This window comes from Carcharhinus amblyrhynchos, chromosome 10 (assembly GCF_965287045.1).
Source record: "Carcharhinus amblyrhynchos chromosome 10, sCarAmb.v2.hapA, whole genome shotgun sequence".
In the NCBI taxonomy this organism is placed as follows: Eukaryota; Metazoa; Chordata; class Chondrichthyes; order Carcharhiniformes; family Carcharhinidae; genus Carcharhinus; species Carcharhinus amblyrhynchos.
The window spans coordinates 29075502-29095026 of NC_137333.1; the positions used below are offsets into that span (position 1 = coordinate 29075502).

Consider the following 19525-nt stretch of genomic DNA (forward strand, 5'->3'; position numbering starts at 1 on the left):
GCTATGAAGGCCAGCATCCCATTCGCCTTCCTGACCACCTGCTGCACCTGCAAGCTGGGTTTTTGCGACTCATGCACAAGGACCCCGAGGTCCCTCTGCACCGTCGCCTGCTGCAGTTTTTCGCCACTTAAGTAATAGACTGGGTAAACACAGTAAGAAGTCACTCTTCTTCACTCTTCTTCACTCAAAGGGTGGTGAATCTCTGGAATTCTCTGCCCGTTGAAGTGGTGGAGGCTGCCTCGCTAAATATTTTTAAGAAGCGGGTTGATGGGTTCTTGATAAGAGAGGGGATTAAGGGTTATGGGGAGAGGGCGGGAAAGTGGAACTGAGCCACGACAGATCAGCCATGATCTTATTGAATGGCGGGGCAGGCTCGAAGGGCTAGATGGCCTACTCCTGCTCCTATTTCTTATGTTCTTAAGTCTCACAACACCAGGTTCAAGTCCAACCAGTTTATCTGATATCAGATAAACTGGTTGGACTTGAACCTGGTGTTGTGAGACTTCTTACTTTTTTTAAAAACAGCTTTTCTTTTCAAATGAGACTTTGAGCTAAAAGCTATTAGCTGTGGGAGAGACAGTTGCTGGCTGTCTCTCTAACACTGAGCGCAGGTACAGGCAGTTCCTGACTGGCTTAGTAAAGAAGCCAGACCGCATCCTCACCAACATGCTTGCCACAGAGCTATCTGTCCATAAGTGTCGGTAGGAGTGACCACTGCACAGTCCTGGGGAGATAAAGTCACATTCAGGATACCTTCCATCATACAGCGTAGCACCACCACTGTGCTAAATGGGATAGACCTCAAAAAATGTGAGCAATAGGTAAAGATGCTGTTAACACATGTATCTGTAGAGCATAGAGAAATAGCTTAAAGTTAAATAGATTGGATATAGTCAGGCACATTGATAACCCACATTATGGAAACAACTGTGAGTTTAGTCATAAACATAGGACATAAGGTTCGATGCTGCTAACACAGCATTAGTTAGGGATAATAAAAAGACTGCCTGTAATGTGGAGATAACACCAGAGATGTGATGTGCAGTGAAGCATACACCACATCCTGCAGGAATGTAAGAGGCCAAGTTACAAAAAGCAAATGGTCTGCAAGATGTGTTGTTTTTACAACTAAGCATAAAAGGGGAAAAGGTCACTGAGATGGTTGGGACAGCAGGGATTAAGTTGGCAAAGGATTGATTACCGCCAATCTGAACTGGACATGTAACAGTGTTGGATAAGATGGATGAGTTTGCTAATGCACTCTTGTGATAACAGGAGACCTGGTTAGATGGAGAGTAGAGGGGATGGGAACTTGGGGCACCTTGAGCCAATAGGGGAATGACAACACATAGATGGGACAGGGACCACCAATTAGGGGAGAACAACACATTGCAAAGTCATTACAATGCTTGTAAAAAAGTATAAAATGTGCTGCAAATCTATGCAAGGTGTGCCTATTTTGTTGGACACCCGGTCTTGCAAGAACGTCAAATAAAATCTTGCTCCTTCAGAACTTGACTTGACTAAATTGTTTAACTGTGAGCTGTGTTTCTCACAAAAAGATCTAGCAACTCAAGAGTGGGCATCTATGAAGCACCTGGTCCATCAGTGGCAGCAGTATCATACCCAACAGTAATCTGTAACCTCATAGTCCACATATCCCCCACTCTATCATCACCATTAATCCTTGGTTAATCAACCTTGGTTCGAAAGAAGAGTGCAAGAAACCATGTCAAGACCAACATTAGACATATCTAAAACCAAGATGCCAATCTGGTGAAGCTCCAACACGAGACTACTTCTGTGCCAAACAACATAAGCAGCAAATAATAAACAGCTAAGCAATTTCACAACCAGCTGATCCAATCTCAGGTCTGTAGTCCTGCTTCATCCAGCCATGACTGGTGGTGGATAATTGAACAACTCACTGGAAGAGGAGGCGCAACAAATATCCCCATGCTCAATGTTGGAGCAGCCCAGCACATCAGTGCAAAAGCTAAAGCTGTATCATTTACAGCAATGCTCAGCCAGAAATGTAAGTGGATAATCAATCTTGGCTCCTCCTAAGGGCCCCAGCATTTCTTACACCAGTTTTCAATTTGACTCACTGTGATATCAAGAAATGGCTGAAGGCGCCTGAATATTGCAAAGACTGCCATGTATGTTTGCAGATCCCATCCTTCCTGTGGCCCATGCAGAGTGAAAATGAGCCTATTAATCTAAGGCTACATAGAACTACAGAAAATTTACAGTGCACATAGAGGCCATTCAGCCTGCCTGGTCTGCATCTGCTAAAACGAAAAGGAAAAGAAACTAGCTGCTCTTTTAATCCCACTTTCTGGGCTTGTTCCACAGCATTACAAATGCAGCATTCATTTGCTGACTTGGTATTCATTTAAAAATAAATTGAGCATTTCAGCCTCAATTTAGGCAGTGAATTTCAGATGCTCACTACTCTCTGGTTGAAAAAAAGAGTTTTCCCTCATTTACACTCTAATCCTTCTATACAGCACCTTAAAATTTATGGCCTAGCTCACCTCTTATCTTGGATACAGGTCAGTTGGAGACTTGGGCAGAGAGATGGCAGATGGAGTGTAATCCAGACAAACGTGAGGTAATTAATGTATGTTGGAAGGTCTAATACAGAGGGGGAATATACAGTAAATGGCAGAACCCTCAAGAGTATTGATAGACAAAGGGATCTGGGTGTCCAAGTACACAGTGCAATGAAAGTGGCAATGCAGGTGGAGAAGGTAGTCAAGAAGGCATACAGCATGCTTGCCTTCATCAGCCGGGGCATTAAGTCTAAAAATTGGCAAGTCATGTTGCAGCTTTATAGAACCTTAGTTAGGCCACACTTGGAATATAACGTTCAATTCTGGTTGCCACACTACCAGGAGGATGTGGAGGCTTCAGAGAGGGTACAGAAAAGATTTACCAGAATGTTACCTCGTATGGAGGGCATTAGCTATGAGGAGAGGTTGGAGAAACTTGGTTTATTCTCATTGGAATGATTGGGAGATTGAGGGGCAACCTAATAGAAGATTATGAGAGGCATAGACAGAATGGATAGTCAGAAGCTTTTTCAGAGGATGGAAGAGTCAATTACGAGGGGGCACAGGTTTAAGGTGCGAGGGTCAAGATTTAAAAGGAGATAGATGTACGAGGCAGATTTTTTATTTTACACAGAGAGTAGTGGGTGCCTAGAACTCGTTGTCGGGGGAGATAGAGGAAGCGGATATGATGTTGACAAATACATGAAGAGGATGGGAATAGAGAGATACGATCCCTGGAAAGTAGGGGATTTTATTTAAGTCGGGCAGCATAGTCGGTGCAGGCTTGGAAGACCGAAGGGCCTGTTCCTGGGCTGTAACTTTCTTTGTTCTTTGTAAAATTTGTCTTTCCTCAACTTAGAACTATTGCTCCTGTTCTATTTTTGTCCTTTTCAAAAATGATACTAAATCAAACTATATTACGGTTATCTCCAAAATAGGTCCCACTGTGACCTCATCTACTTGCCCAGCTTCATTTCTTGAAACTTAATTGAGAATGCAGTTCATACATTTTGAACATTGTGTCCTTCACACCAGCCCTCAAGGTTAATGAGAATCTGGCTGGGAGATTTCATCAAAATTATACAACAGGATGAGCTTGGAGACCACACGTTTTCAGTTGAATTATTTTCTTTCTCCGGGTTGTCCTTAATCAGACATAGTTACAGATTGTCACGGTTCAATGAAGAGTGCAGGAGCGTAACGCCAAAATGACATGTCAACCTGGTGAAGCTACAAAATAGGACTACTTGCGTGCCAAACATCAAATAATAGTGTTAAGTGATTCCACAACCAATAAATTATGTCTAAGCTCTGCAGTTCTGCCACAAAGCCGTGAATTGTGATCATCAATTAAACAACTCACTGAAGAAGGGTGCACAAATTTCCCCTCCTCAATGATGGAGGAGTCTGGTACAAAAACTAAGGCTAAAGCATTGGGTTAAGGATGATAATTGACACATGGGCGTGTGACATAGTATCCATCACAGATGGTTGGCGGAAGAGCAGGATTGGCAACTCAACATTCCAGGATTTAGAATCTTCAGGTGAGACAGAGAAGGGGGCACAGAAAATAGAAGCAAAAGTAGGCTGCTTCTGTGCATTCATTTCGATCATGGCATTGCATTAGTTAAGGAGTCATTTACTAAGCTGCCCTGATCTCCAGTTTCACTTCATTCTTCTTCTCATCCAACACATTAACAAGAAACTTCTCTCTTCCTTTTCAGTGCTAAGTAACACAAGTTCTAACAACTCATCAATACCAAACACCCATCCAGGACCCTCCACCTCCTTCCATCCCTCGGATCTCATCCCTCCTAACCCTAGCCCTTGCTGTTTATTCACCATACCCTGTGACCTTCCCCTTTGAGGCTGAGAGTCCTGGTCTCAGCAAAGGACTTGGCTTCGAATCCTTACATCCTCACCTCAACATGATGCCGACCTCTTCTTCTGCCACCTTCATCTCCGTACTCACTTTTTTGAACAGGAGTCCTCCCTCTGCTCAGCTGATTCTTTCACCCACCTGTAGCATTCACCCTCCACACGGACCACATCCTCTGGCCTGTTACCAGCTCTTGATCTTTTCATTGAGAACTGTCGGCATAACATTGGCCATCTCAATTTCTCCGGTCCTCTCGATACTCTAACTTGTCTCCTTCCAAATTTGCTGCACGTTACTCTCTAAGGACCAACTCTGACCTGGTCATCAAGCCCGCTGACAAGGCCGATACTGTTGTTGTCTGGTGTATGGACCTCTATCTCGTGGAGGCTGAATGCCAACTCTTGGACGCTTTCTCCTACTTCCCCCTGTACCACGACCTGACCACCGAACATCAAGTGACGGTATCCAGGGCTGTCAATGACCCCATTTCCTCTGGAGATCTTCCCTCCACAGCTGCCAACCTCAATTTCCCAACCCCAGACAGTCCGCTTCTAGCTCCATCCCAAAATCCACAAACAGGACTGCCCCAGCAGCCCCTTGCATCAGCCTGTTCCTGCCCCACCTAACTAATTTCCTTCCATCACAACTCCATTCTCTCTCGTCCTGTCCAGTCCCTTCCCACTTACATCCACGACATCAACAATGTCCAATTCCCTGGCCCAAACCTCATCAGCATGAATGTCCAATCCCTCCATATCTCTATTCCCCACCGAGATGCAAGTGTGAGGTGGTCCACTTTGGTAGGAATAATGGTAGGAAGGATTATTACTTACGTGGAGAAAAACTGCAGCAGGTGACGGTGCAGAGGGACCTCGGGGTCCTTGTGCATGAGTCGCAAAAACCCAGCTTGCAGGTGCAGCAGGTGGTCAGGAAGGCAAATGGGATGCTGGCCTTCATCGCAAGGGGGATTGAATATAAAAGTAGGGAGGTCTTGCTGCGGCTGTATAGGGCATTGGTGAGGCCGCAGCTGGAGTACTGTGTGCAGTTTTGGGCGCCGTACTTACGCAAGGATATTTTGGCCTTGGAGGGAGTGCAGAGGAGGTTTACTAGGCTGATGCCGGAGTTGAGGGGGTTGAGCTATGAGGAGAGGCTGAATAAATTAGGCTTGTACTCGTTAGAGTTTAGAAGAATGAGGGGAGATCTCATTGAGACGTATAAGATGATGAATGGGATGGATAGGATAGAGGTGGAGAGACTCTTCCCGCTCAGAAAGGACAGTAGGACTAGGGGGCACAGCCTCAAGATAAAGGGGGGGCGGTTTAGAACGGAGTTGAGGAGGAACTTCTTCACTCAAAGGGTGGTGAATCTCTGGAATTATCTGCCCGTTGAAGTGGTGGAGGCTGCCTCGCTAAATATTTTTAAGACGCGGGTTGATGGGTTTTTGATAAGAGAGGGGATTAAGGGTTATGGGGAGAGGGCGGGAATGTGGAACTGAGCCACGACAGATCAGCCGTGATCTTATTGAATGGCAGGGCAGGCTCGAAGGGCTAGTTGGCCTACTCCTGCTCCTATTTCTTATGTTCTTATGTTCTAAGATGGCCTTAAAGCTCTTTGCTTCATCCTCGAATAGAGGTCTAAGCAATTCCCATCACCCACCTTCATCTGGCTGAACTGGTTCTCTCACTCAACAATTTCTCCTTAACTTGTCTCACTTCCTCCAAATAAGCGGTATACTGGGGCACCCACATGGGTCCCAGTTACACTCATCTCTTTATGGGTTATGTGGAGCATTCCCTGTTCCAGTCCCAACTCCGGCTCCTCCTACAATTCCTTTATCAACAACTATTTCAGTTCCACTTCATGCTCTCATCTAAACCTGGGAAAATTTATCAATTTTGCTTCCAATTCCCACCCCTCTATCACCTTCACATGGTCCATCTCTGACACTTCTCTTCCTTTCCTTGACCTCTGTCTCCATTTCTGGTGATAAACTGACCACTAGTATCCATTATAAGCCCACTATTATGATGCAGAGGTTGGTTCCCTTTTGGGATGTAATGCCAAATCTCCCAAAGATGAATATGTCACCTTGTAATCTGTTAAAAGCATGTGAGAAAATGTGAATTGTTCTTCAGTAATGTTTAATGGTTAATAGAAATACCTGATACTCACTTTAAAATGAGCAGTTAACCATTTATTTAACTAACAGGGAACTTTAACTAAATAAGTAATATGCCAAATAAGATAAGATTCGAATGGAATGCTGCTCAAATAAGTACAATATCCATTCATTAAGCAGAAAATATAATAACAGAATTCAGTCACTCTTAAAGTATACAAACATATTTTGTGGCTTTTGTCTGACTGACAGAAAGCAGAGGATCGGGGTAAATATTCCTTCTCTGGCTAGCAAACAAGAACTAGCAGGATGCCACAGAGGCTCGCTCAATTGTTTACAATCTATAGAAATGATCTGCAAGCAAGGACAGAGTGTAACTTAGCAAAATTTGTGGATGATACTAAAATAGGTGGGAAAGAAGTTCTGTGGAATGAATGCACCTTGGCATGTTTGTCTACAGATCCCTTAGGCAGAAGGGCATACTAGTATGGTGGTGAAAAAGGCATATGGGACACTTGCCTATATCAATTGAGGCATAAATTACAAAAGCAGAGAAGTCATGTTGAGTTATACAGAAGTCTGGTGAGGCTACATCTAGAATACTGTGTGCAATTCTGGTTGCAATGTTATAAGAAGGATGTGATTGCACTATAGGGGTCCAGAGGAGATTCACTGAGATGGGACATTTAAATTATGAAGCGAGGTTGGCAGGCTTGGATTGTTTTTGTTGGAGCAGAGAGGGCTGAGGTGAGGTGAGCGACTTGTCAAGGTGTACAAGATTATGGGGGGCATGGACAGAGCAGATATGGAGCAGCTAGTCCCTTTAATTGAAGGATCAGTCACAAGCAGACGTAGATTTATGGTGAAGGGCGGGTGATTAGAAGAAAAACTCTCACTCCCAGGGGATGGTAACAGTCTGGAATGCATTTCGTGCGAGAGTGGTGGAGGTGAGTTGCTTCACATTCTTTAGGAAGTACCTGGGTGAGCACTGAGCCTTGAATGTTATGACATGCCATGTACTGGTAAATGGGATTAGGTGGGAGGTCAGGTGTTTTTTTCTGTTTTGGCACAGACTTGATGGGCTGAAGGGCCCCCTCTGCACTGTATAATTCTATAATTCATTTGCAACAATTTTCAGCCTGAAGTGTCAAGTGGATGATCCATCTCCACATCCTCCAGAACTTCCCAGCATCACAGATGCCAGTCTTCAGCCAATTCAATTCACCCCACGTGATCAAGAAATGGCTGGAGGCACTGGATACTGCAATATTCCAGCAATAGTAATAAGACTTGCTCTCCAAAATTTGCCATGTCCCTAGCCAACCTATTCCAGAACAGCTACAACTCTAGCACCCACACAGTCATATGGAAAATTATACAAGAAACAGGACAAATTCAACCTGGCCAATTACCACTTCATCAATCTACTTTCAATCATCAATAAATTGATGGACGGGGTCATCAACATCACCATCGAGCAGGACTTACTCGTCTGTTCGTGGACACGAAGTTCAGTCAGGATAATTCAGCTCCTGGCCTCCTTACAGCCTTGATTCAAACATGGACAAAAGACCTGAAGTCAGAGGTGAGCTGAAAGTGATGACCCTTGACATCAAGGCAGCATTTGACCAAGTGGGCCATCAACGAGTCCGAGCAACACTGTAGTCATTGGAAATTAGGGTAAATCCTCTGCTGGGTGGAGTCATACCTAGCATACCTAGCTTGTGGTAGTTGGAGGTCATCATTCTCAGCTCCAGGACACTGTAGAATTACGATTGCGCTGGGCAGCCTTCTCCTGCACAGACTCTCCAACAGAGCATCTCATCCAGGCCCTATCCTTGTAACCCCAATCCCCCTAACCTATACATCCTGGGACACTAAGGGGCAATTTAAGATGGTCAATTAACCCATCTTTGGACTGCAAGAGCTCCTCAAGGTAGAGTACTAAGCTCAACCATCTTCATCAGCAGCCTTGCTCCCATCACAAGGTCAGATGGGGATGTTTGCTGATGACTGCATAATGTACTATTCATGTCTCAAAGAACAAAGTACAACACAGCACCAGAAACAGGCCCTTCAGCCCTACAAGCCCGCACCGCCCATTTTAACACTCAGTGAGCGCCTCATTCTAATCTTTCTTCTACCTACGACTTTTGTCTACATCTCAGGGACTCCACAATAAAGGGGTACAAATTTAGAGAATTACATATGCGCCAGATTAAGGGAGATCCAATTTAGGGACAATTTATTAACACCAATCAGCCCAAAAGCATGTTTTAGGGGTGTGGGAGGAAACCGGAGCACCCGGAGAAAACCCACGCAAGCACAGGGAGAATGTGCAAACTCCCAAACACTGACCCAAGCTGGAGATCCGACCCAGGTCCCTGTAACTGCACAGCAAACAGTGATAGTCACTGAGCTGTCGTGTTGCCTGTCAATTGGTCCAGTTTAAGCGTACACTAACGACGTGAAACACTAGGCAACTCTTGAAGCAATATCCAAGAGCAGCCCTCAAAAGACCCACCGCGTGTATACCCCTTTTTGGCCAACAAGGCAGACTGAATCGCCTGTGGATGTAAAAAAGAGACATCAATAAACATACAACAGCCTATACACACATTCACAGAAGATCCCCAGTAGCTCCAACATAAGAGACAGATGAGCAAAAAAAAACATGCTGGACGGCCCACAGGAATCTATTGATTCCCAGGAACGCCCTGAGGCTCTTGATCCTTAACTAGAACATTCTTTTGTATCCCTCCATCTCTAGTTTGCTCATGTGCCTATCTAGGTAAGCCTTAAACAACTCTAGCATGCCTGCCTCCACCACCCTACTTGGCAGTTCATTCCAGGCCCCCACAACCCTCTGTGTGAAAAACCTCCCTCTAACACCTGAATTATACCTCGCCCCTCTCACCTTAAGCCCATGACCCCTCGTGAATTTTCGCATCCAACCTGGGAAAAAGCTTCCCACTGTTCACTCTATCTATGCCCTTCATAATCTTATACACCTCTATTAGGTCTCCCCTCATTCTCCGTCTTTCCAGGGAGAACAACCCCAATTTGCCCAATCTCTCCTCATAGCTAAGACCTTCCATACCAGGCAGCATCCTGGTAAACCTCCTCTGCACTCTCTCCAAGGCCTCCATGTCCTTGCGGTGGTGCAGCGACCAAAACTGGACGCAGTACTCCAAAAGTCTATACAACTGCAACATTAGACGACAGCTTTTATACTCTGTACCCCTTCCTATAGAGGCAAGCATGTTATATGCCTTCTTCACCACCTGTACTGCCACCTTCAAGGATTTGTGAACTTGCACACCTAGGTCCCTCTGTGTTTCTATACTCTTAATGGTCCTACCATTTATTGTATAACTCCCCCCTACATTCTTTCTTCCAAAATGCATCACCTCACATTTATCTGGATTAAATTCCATCTGCCACTTCACTGCCCAATTTACCAGCCTATCTATATCCTGCTATATTGTCCGACACTGTCCATCTCTATCGGCAAGTCCAGCCATCTTTGTGTCATCTGCAAACTTGCTGATCACACCAGTTACTCCCTCTTCCAAATCATTTATATATATTACAAATAGCAGAGGTCCCAGTACGGATCCCTGCAGAACACCACTAGTCACAGACCTCCAGCTAGAAAAAGACCCTTCCACTGCTACCCTCCGTCTCCTGTTGCCAAGCCAGTTCTCAACCCATCTAGCCACGTGTCCTTGTATTCCATGAGCCTTAACCTTTTTCACCAACCTGCCATGGGAACTTTGTCAAATGCCTTACTGAAATCCATGTAGACAAATCAACAGCTCGTCCTTCATCAACCGTTTTTGTCAGCTCCTCAAAAAATTCTACCAGATTTGTAAGGCACGCCCTCCCCTTTACAAAGCCATGTTGCCTGTCACTAATCAGATTGCTATGTTCTAAACGCATATACATCCCATCTCTAAGGATCCTCTCTAACAACTTCCTTACCACTGACGTCAAGCTCACTGGCCTATAATTACCAGGGTTATCCCTAATACCCTTTTTAAACAACAGTACCACATTTGCTATCCTCCAATCCTCTGGGACCTCACCTACGTCCAAAGAAGAGACAAAGTTTTCTATCAGAGGCCCAGCAATTTCATCTCTCGTCTCCCTGAGCAGCCTAGAATAAATGCCATCAGGCCCTGGAGATTTGTCAGTTTTAATGTTACCTAAAAACCCTAACACTTCCTCCCTTGCAACGGAGATTTTCTCCAATGGGTCGACAACTCCCTCCAAGACACCTCTAGACAACAAGTCACACTCCTTTGTGAGTACATAAGAACATAAGAAATAGGAGCAGGAGTAGGCCATCTAGCCCTTCGAGCCTGCCCCGCCATTCAATAAGATCATGGCTGATCTGTCGTGGCTCAGTTCCACATTGCCGCCCTCTCCCCATAACCCTTAATCCCCTCTCTTATCAAAAACCCATCAACCCGCGTCTTAAAAATATTTAGCGAGGTAGCCTCCACCACTTCAACGGGCAGATAATTCCAGAGATTCACCACCCTTTGAGTGAAGAAGTTCTTCCTCAACTCCGTTCTAAACCGCCCCCCCTTTATCTTGAGGCTGTGCCCCCTAGTCCTACTGTCCTTTCTGAGCGGGAAGAGTCTCTCCACCTCTATCCTATCCCATCCATCATCTTATATGTCTCAATGAGATCTCCCCTCATTCTTCTAAACTCTAACGAGTACAAGCCTAGTTTATTCAGCCTCTCCTCATAGCTCAACCCCCTCAACGCCGGCATCAGCCTAGTAAACCTCCTCTGCACTCCCTCCAAGGCCAAAATATCCTTGCGTAAGTACGGCGCCCAAACTGCACACAGTACTCCAGCTGCAGCCTCACCAATGCCCTATATAGCCGCAGCAAGACCTCCCTACTTTTATATTCAATCCCCCTCACTATGAAGGCCAGCATCCCATTCGCCTTCCTGACCACCTGCTGCACCTGCAAGCTGGGTTTTTGCGACTCATGCACAAGGACCCCGAGGTCCCTCTGCACCGTCGCCTGCTGCAATTTTTCGCCAAGTAAGTAATAATCCTTCCTACCATTATTCCTACCAAAGTGGACCACCTCGCACTTGCCTACATTAAATTCCATTTGCCAGTTCCTGGCCCATTCACCCAACCTATCTAGATCCTTCTGCAGACTCGCCACACCCTCCACGCAATTTGCCGTTCCACCAATCTTGGTGTCATCAGCAAATTTCGACACCATACACTCTGTTCCCTCGTCCAGATCATCTATATAAATGGTAAATAGCTGAGGCCCCAGCACCGACCCCTGGGGCACTCCACTAGTCACCAACCACCAATCCGAATAGCACCCATTGACCCCCACTCTCTGCCTCCTATTTGACAACCAATCCTCTATCCACGCTAACACCCTACCCCCAACTCCATGTCCCCTAACCTTCTGCAATAACCTCTTGTGAGGTACCTTGTCAAACGCCTTCTGAAAATCAAGAAAGACCACATCCACCGGCTCTCCTCTATCCACTGCCCTAGACACATCCTCATAGAACTCCAGTAAATTTGTCAGACACGACTTCCCCTTAACGAAACCGTGCTGCGTCTGCTCTATCAAGCAATTCCCCTCAAGATGCCTCGCTATTTCCTCCTTGATGACAGATTCTAACACTTTACCTACAACAGACGTTAAACTAACCGGCCTATAATTCCCTGCCTTTTGCCTGGCACCCTTCTTAAACAACGGCGTAACATTAGCCGCTTTCCAATCTTCCGGCACTTCCCCGGAATCCAGCGATATACTGACGCGAAGTATTCATTCAGGATCTCCCCCATTCCCTTGGGCTCTAAACATAGTTCCCCTCCTTTGCCCCTAAGAGGACCGATTTTTTAATTAACAACTCAGTCTCCTCAGATACTGAAACGGTTCATGTCCAAATGAAGCAAGATCTGGACAATATCTAGGCGTGGGCTGACAATTTGGATGAGAATGGACAAGGCATGATCAGTAAGTTTGTAAATGACACTAAAATAGATCATATGAGGAAGGTTATCAGAAATTGCAGCAGGATCTTGATCAGCTGGGGAAGTGGGACAAGAAATGGCAAATTGAGTTCAATACAGCTAAGTGTGAGGCATTCCATTTTGGAAAGTCAAGTCAAGGTAGGACTTTCACGATGAATGATAGGACATTGGGGATTATCGTGGAATAGAGGAATCTTGGAGTTCAGGTACATAGTTCTCTAAAGGTGGAGTCACAGGTAGCTAGGGCAATGAAAAAGGTTTTTGGCATGCTGGCCTTTATCAGTTTGAACATTGAGTATAGAAGCTGGGAAGTTATGTTGCAGTTGTACAGGATGTTGGTGAGGCCACACCTGGAGTATTGCGTTCAGTTTTGGTCACCTTGCTATAGGAAAGATGTTATTAAACAGAAGAAAATGTGGAAAAGATTTACAAGGATGTTGCTAGGACTCAAGGAGTCATAGGGAGAGATTGGACAAGCTAAGACTTCTTTCTTTGGAGAATAGGAGACTGAGGGGTAATCATCTTGAGGTAATCATGAGAGGCATGAATAGGGTGAATGCGCTCAATCTTTTTCCCAGGGTTGGGGAATTGAGAACTAGAGGGCATAGGTTTAACATAAGAGGGAAAACAATTAATGGGAACCCAAGAAACTTTTTTCTTGAACACGTGGGTGATACATATGTGGAATGAGCTGCCGGAGGAAGTGCTTGTGGCAGGGACATTGACAACATTTAAAAAGGTATTTGGACAGCAACATGGATTGGAAAGGTTTAAGGGATATGGGTCAAATACAGGTAAATGGAGTTAGTATAGATGGGTATTTTGGACAGCATGGACCAACCTGGACTGAAGGGCCTGTCTCCGTGCCATAGACTGTATAATTCTATAAGTGACAAGTATCATTCGCACCAGACAAGTGTTAGGCAATGACCATCTCTGACAATAGAAGATCGAACCATCACCGCTTAACATTCAGTGGCATTACCATCGCTTAATCCCCCACTATCAACATCCTGAAGGTTACCACTGACCAGAACGGAACTGGACTAGGCATATAAATACAGTGGCTACCAGGGCAAGTCAAAAGCTTGAATTTCTGTGGCAAGTAACTCATGTCCTGATTCCCAGAGCCTGTCCGCCATCTACAAGGCACAAATCAGAAGTGCAAGGGAATATTATCTATTTGTCTGGATTTGTGCAGTTCCAATAACACAAAAGCTTGGCACCATCATTTTGGAAGGTCTAATACAGATAGGAAATATACAGTAAATGGCAGAATCCTTAAGTATTGATAGGCAAAGGGATCAGGGGTGGAAAGGTACATTGGTCAGTGAAAGTGGCAGTGCAAGTAGAGAAGGTAATCAAGAAGGCATACGGCATGCTTGCCTTCATCAGCCAGGGCATTGACTAAAAATTGGCAAGTCATGTTGCAGCTTTATAGAACCTTAGTTAGGCCACACTTGGAATATAGTGTTCAATTCTGGTCGCCACATTACCAGAAAGATATGGAGGCTTTGGAGAGGATACAGAAAAGATTTAACAGGATTTTGCCTGGTACAGCGGGCATTAGCTATGAGGAGAAGTTGGACAAACTTGGTTTATTCTCACTGGAGTGATGGAGATTGAAGGGAGACCTGATAGAAGTCTGCAAGATTACGAGAGGCACGGACAGAGTGGATAGCCAGGAGCTTTTTCCCCAGAGTGGAAGAGTTAATTACTAGGGAGCATAGCTTTAAGGTGAGATGTGCAAGGTTTAAAGGAGACGTACGAGGCAGATTTTTTTTTTCTTTACACAGAGTAGTGGGTGCCTGGAACTTGTTGCTGGGAGAGGTAATGGAAGCAGATATGGTAGTAACTTTTAAGGGGCATCTTGACAAGAAGGCAGCTCACCACCTCCTCCTGATGGGCAACTAGGAATGGCAATAAATCCTCACCTTGCCAGCAGCACCCACATCCCATAAATGAATTTAAAAATAAATTAAGAGGGGAAAAACAGAGCTTGAATGTAAATATGCAGGTAACGTAAAACCTTCAAGTAATAAGAAGAAGATTAGTGAAGACAAATGTAGGCTACTTACAGTCTGAAACAAGAGAGTTCATATTAAAAAACAAGGAAATGGCAGCACAACTAAACAAATACTTTAGTCCTGTGTTCATGGAGGAAGACACAAATAGCTTCTCAGAAATGCTAGGAAACCAAGGGTCTAGTGAGGAGGAGAAGTAGATAGTACTAAAAATATAGTGCTGCAGAAATTAATGGGACTAAGAGCCCATAAATCGCCAGGGCCTGAAAAGCTAAATCTCAGGGTACTAAAGGAGATAGTTGTGGAAATGGTGAATGCATTGGTTGTCATCTTCCAAAATCCAGTGCATTCAAGGTGGCAAATGTAAAAGAGGAGGGAGAAAACAGGTAATTACATACTAGCTAAGCAAATATCAGTAGTTGGAAAAACGTTAGTGTCCACTATAAAAGATGCGATAACACAACACTTAAAAAATATCAACAGCATTAGACAACTTCAATATTGATTTGACAGGGAAATCATGTCTGACAAATTTATTGGATCCTGTTGAGGATATAACCAGTAGAATAGATAAGTTGTATATGGATTTTCAAAAACCTTTTGAAGTCCCATTTAAGAGGTTAGTGTGCAAAATTAAAGCACACAGAATTGGGGTTGTATACTAACATGGATTGGGATTGGTTAGCAAAACAGGAAACAGAGAGATTAGGAATAAATGGGTCTTCTTCAAAGTGGCACGTGATGACTACTGGGTGCCATAAAGATCAGTTCTGGGGCCCTGTCTATTCACAATATATATCAAAGATTACGATGAAGGAACCAAATACAATATTTTGAAATTTGCTGATGACATAAAACTTGAGTGATGAGGAGAATGTTAAGAGATTCCAATTTTCACAAAAAAAGAAAATTATTACAACACAGGAACAGGCCTTTTGGCCCTTCAAGCAACCATGCTGCCCGACTGAACTTAAACCCCCTACTCTTCTGGGGACCATACCCCCCCCCCATTCATACATCTGTCAAGACGCCTTTAAAAAGTCACTGTCATATCTGCTTCCACTACCTCCCCCGGCAGCGAGTTTCAGGCATCCACCATCCTCTGTATAAAAGATTTGCCTCGTACATCTCCTTTAAACCTTGCCCCTTGCATTTTAAATCTGTGGCCCCTGGCAATTGACTCTTCTACCTTGGGACATAGCTTCTGGCTATCCACACGTTCAGTAAGTAGCAGATGTAATAACTGGAAAATGCAGTATAATGTAGATAAATGTGAAGCTATCCACTTCAGAAGGAAAAACAGGTAGTAAAGTATTATTTAAATGGTGACATACAAAGGAGGTGCCATTGTGCACCAGTCACTGAACGCAAATACGTCAAACAGTTAAGGTAGCAAATGGTAAGTTTGTCTTCATTGCAAGAGGACTGGAGTACAGGAACAAGGGTTTATTACTATTTTGGTCTCTTTCACTTTTTTTGATCTCTTTCATCTTTTTGGTGGAATGCAGATTACCAGGTTATTTCCTGAAATGACAAGATCGTTGTTTCAGGATAGATTTGATCAACTGGGCCTGTATTTACTAAAATTTAGAACAATGAGACAGGATTTCATTGAAATGTATAAAATTCTAACAGGACTGGTTCAGCTGGAGAAGTGGCAAATGGAGTTCAATACAGATAAGTGCAAGGTGTTACATTTTGGAAAGTCAAATCAAAGTAGGCCTTCCACAGCGAATGGTAGGACCTTAAGGAGTATCATGGAACACAGGGACTTGAATTCAGAAGCACAGTTCTCTAAAGGTGAAGTCACAGGTAGATGGAGCAATGAAGGCAGCTTCTGGCATGCTGGCTTTTATGATGTGGAGATGCTGGCGTTGGACTGGGGTAAACACAGTAAGAAGTCTAACAACACCAGGTTTAAGTCCAACCGATTTATTTGATAGTAAACGCACAAGCTTTCAAGGTTTCCCTCTTCGTCAGGTGAATGGAGAGTACTGGCCTCAGACAGAGCATATAAAGCACAGACAGTTTACAGATTACTGGTTAGAATGCGAATCTTTGCACCTAACCTGCTATTCAAGTCTTAAAGTGACTAACAACAGGTTAGGTGTAGATAGAGTGAATGTGAAATCGAGAACTAGAGGGCATCGGTTTAAGAGGAGAAAGAACTAGAACTAAGAATGATGAACAGTACAGCACAGGAACAGGCCCTTCGGCCAACCAACCCCACGCCGATCAAGGTGTCCTATCTAGACCAACTGCCTGTATCCCTCAATACCCTGCCTGTTCATGTGCTTATCCAGATAAATCCTAAAATGTCGCTAACATATCTGTCTCAACCACCTCACTTGGCAGTGCAATCCAGGTCCCCACCACCCTCTGTGTAATTAATGGGAACCAGAGAAGCACAGAGCTTTTTACACAGAGGATGGTAAGTATGTGGAATGAGCTGCTGGAGGAATTGGTTGCAGCAGGGACATTGACAACATTTAAAAGCTATTTGTATAGGTAGATAGATGGATAGGAAAGAGTTAGAGGGACATGGATCAAATTCTAGTAAATACAGGCCCAGTTGATCAAAAGCTTAGATGGGCTTTTTGGTTGGTATGGACCAGTTTGAGCTGAAGGGCCTGTTGCCATTCCATACATTCTATAATTCTATGAACTGGATGCAGGGATATTATTTCTTTCAGCTGAGCATTCTAGAACAAAGGGTCACATTCTCAGGATATGGGATAGTCCATTTAAGATTCAGGAGATGATGAACTTCTGTGATTCTCTACACAGAAGGCTGTGGAGGCCAAGTCACTGAACATACTCAAGAAGGAAATAGATTCTTGGACTTTAAAGATGTCAAAGGGAGAGTGAGAGAGTATGGTGTTGAGATAGAGGATCAGCCATGATCATATAGAATGGTGGAGCAGATTTGAAGGGACAAATGACCTACTCCTTCTCCTATTTTCCACATTCCTGTACAGAATTACATTATACCTTAGAAAAACCAGGGGCATGGGTGTGTGTGTGGAAGATAACCAATGCAGGGAATCCAAAAATAAACAAATTCTGTGAATAGTCCAGTGTGAAGTGTACTTTCACGTTCCCAAAACAATATCATAGCAGTATGGTGCACAGCGGTTAGACTGTTGTCTCACAGCACCGGGACCTAGATCATAGAAATAGAATATAGAAACCCTACAGTACAGAAAGAGGCGATTCAGCCCATCGAGTCTGCACCGACCACAATCTCACCCGGGCCCTATCCCCACATCTGTACATATTTTACCCACTAATCATCTAACCTATGCATCTACGGTCAATTTAGCATGGCCAATCAACCTAACCTGCACATCTTTGGACTGAGGGAGGAAACCCACACAGACATGAGGAGAATGTGCAAACTCCACACAGACAGTGACTCAAGCCAGGAATCGAACCCAGGTCCCGAGAGCTGCTAAGAAGCAGCGCTAACCATCGTGCTACCGTGCTGCCCCGGCTCAATTCCCGACTTGGGTCACCGTCTGTACATTTTCCCCTTGTCTGAGGGGATTTCCTCCAGCTGTGCCGGTTTGCCCCCCACAGTCTAAAGATGTGCGGATTAGGTGGGCTGGCCATGATAAATCGCCCCTTAGTGTCAGGGGGACTAACTAGGGATGGGACCTGGGTGGGACTGTGGTCGGTGAGCTCCTACTGCACTGTTGTGTGTCTATGATCAAGGTAACGGCTATTTCGGAGTATACTTTGAAAAGACGGTCACTTTGATATTTTTTCCAGTGTCAACCAACATGTAGAAACAAAATTCTATGTTTTGATTATCAGAACAGTTCAGCAGAAACGTTTCAGAACAATCATCCAGAAAATGCAGCGCTATGTTTAAAACCAAAAGTTTGGCGTACTTTGTATTTCATCAGAGATCCAGGGTGAGTTCGCGTCACCCAAGTCTAATGAAGGGCGCGCCCGTGTAAACTGAACTCTTCAGAAGACGCCACGTACCGTCTGCAACAAACCTTTAAACCCCAACCAAAACATCAATCTGTTTCCTTTCCATTAACCGATGCAATTATTTCAAAATTAACTTTCATGTTTTTTTTGTAACAACAGCTAAAGATTTAAAATGTTGTAAGTCGATAGACAAAAAGCCGTATGTAGTAAATGAAAGGACTAGCGTATCGCGACCCCATTCACTGAGTTATGGATTAATAATGAAAATTTCACTCACCAAACTTGACCTGATCCCTGCCATCTTTGGGGTCTTTCTTAACTAGTTATACTTGATCATCCTATGCAAGCGTCTCCAGTTGCATTTACCACTAAGTCACACTAATTGCCTGAAGGTATATCAACATCGCGTGTCTTTTAAAAAAAATCGTGCTGCACGTAACATCATTTATCTAATATTGCAAAAATATTCTGGCTATTTACTTGGCCACCTAAAACCACAGGCAATTTGCACCAACTACCAGTTGAAGCGTATGAAGGATTTTGATTTGTGTATCACGTCGAGGGATCGGAATTTGTCTAATATGCGGACTGAGACTGCCATTCATACAGCAAGTAATTCAAGGGAAATATTTGGAGTCAGGTATTAGTTATGGGGAGACTACGTTACGTCTGTGTTGACTCATGAGAGCGGCATATCCAAAATCGGTAATAGTTCTGAGTGAGTCAAGAAAAATGTAAAGCAATACCAACAAATGTAAATGTAGATTGTGATATGTGAAAATATGACCTGTAAGTTGTCGCGTATTGTTCGATAGGTATTCGTAGTTTCAGGTAGTTCAATTGTAAACAATAACTAGTAGAAACCACATTCAGAATAAACTCCAAGCTTACTTCTGCACACCACTTTCCAACACTGCACAGGCTCTTAAGATGTGGACATGCCGGCGTTGGACTGGGGTAAACATAGTAAAAAGTCTGAC

At 44.1% G+C, this 19525-nt stretch overlaps 1 protein-coding gene across 2 annotated transcripts in view; it reads right to left on the bottom strand.

The window, feature by feature from the left end:
• Nucleotides 1-19003, bottom strand: part of uggt2 (UDP-glucose glycoprotein glucosyltransferase 2) — a 373478-nt gene extending 354475 nt beyond the window's left edge. Inside the window, exon 1 of one of the 2 annotated variants that reach the window (XM_080198156.1) lies at nucleotides 18823-18994. In XM_080198156.1, the coding sequence (XP_080054282.1) occupies nucleotides 18823-18846 (24 nt within the window). In that variant the 5' untranslated portion in view covers nucleotides 18847-18994. Of the gene's footprint in view, nucleotides 1-18822 lie in introns of both variants that reach the window. The other variant, XM_080198157.1, reaches the window with a different exon arrangement.
• Between the last annotated feature and the right edge of the window lie 522 nt (nucleotides 19004-19525).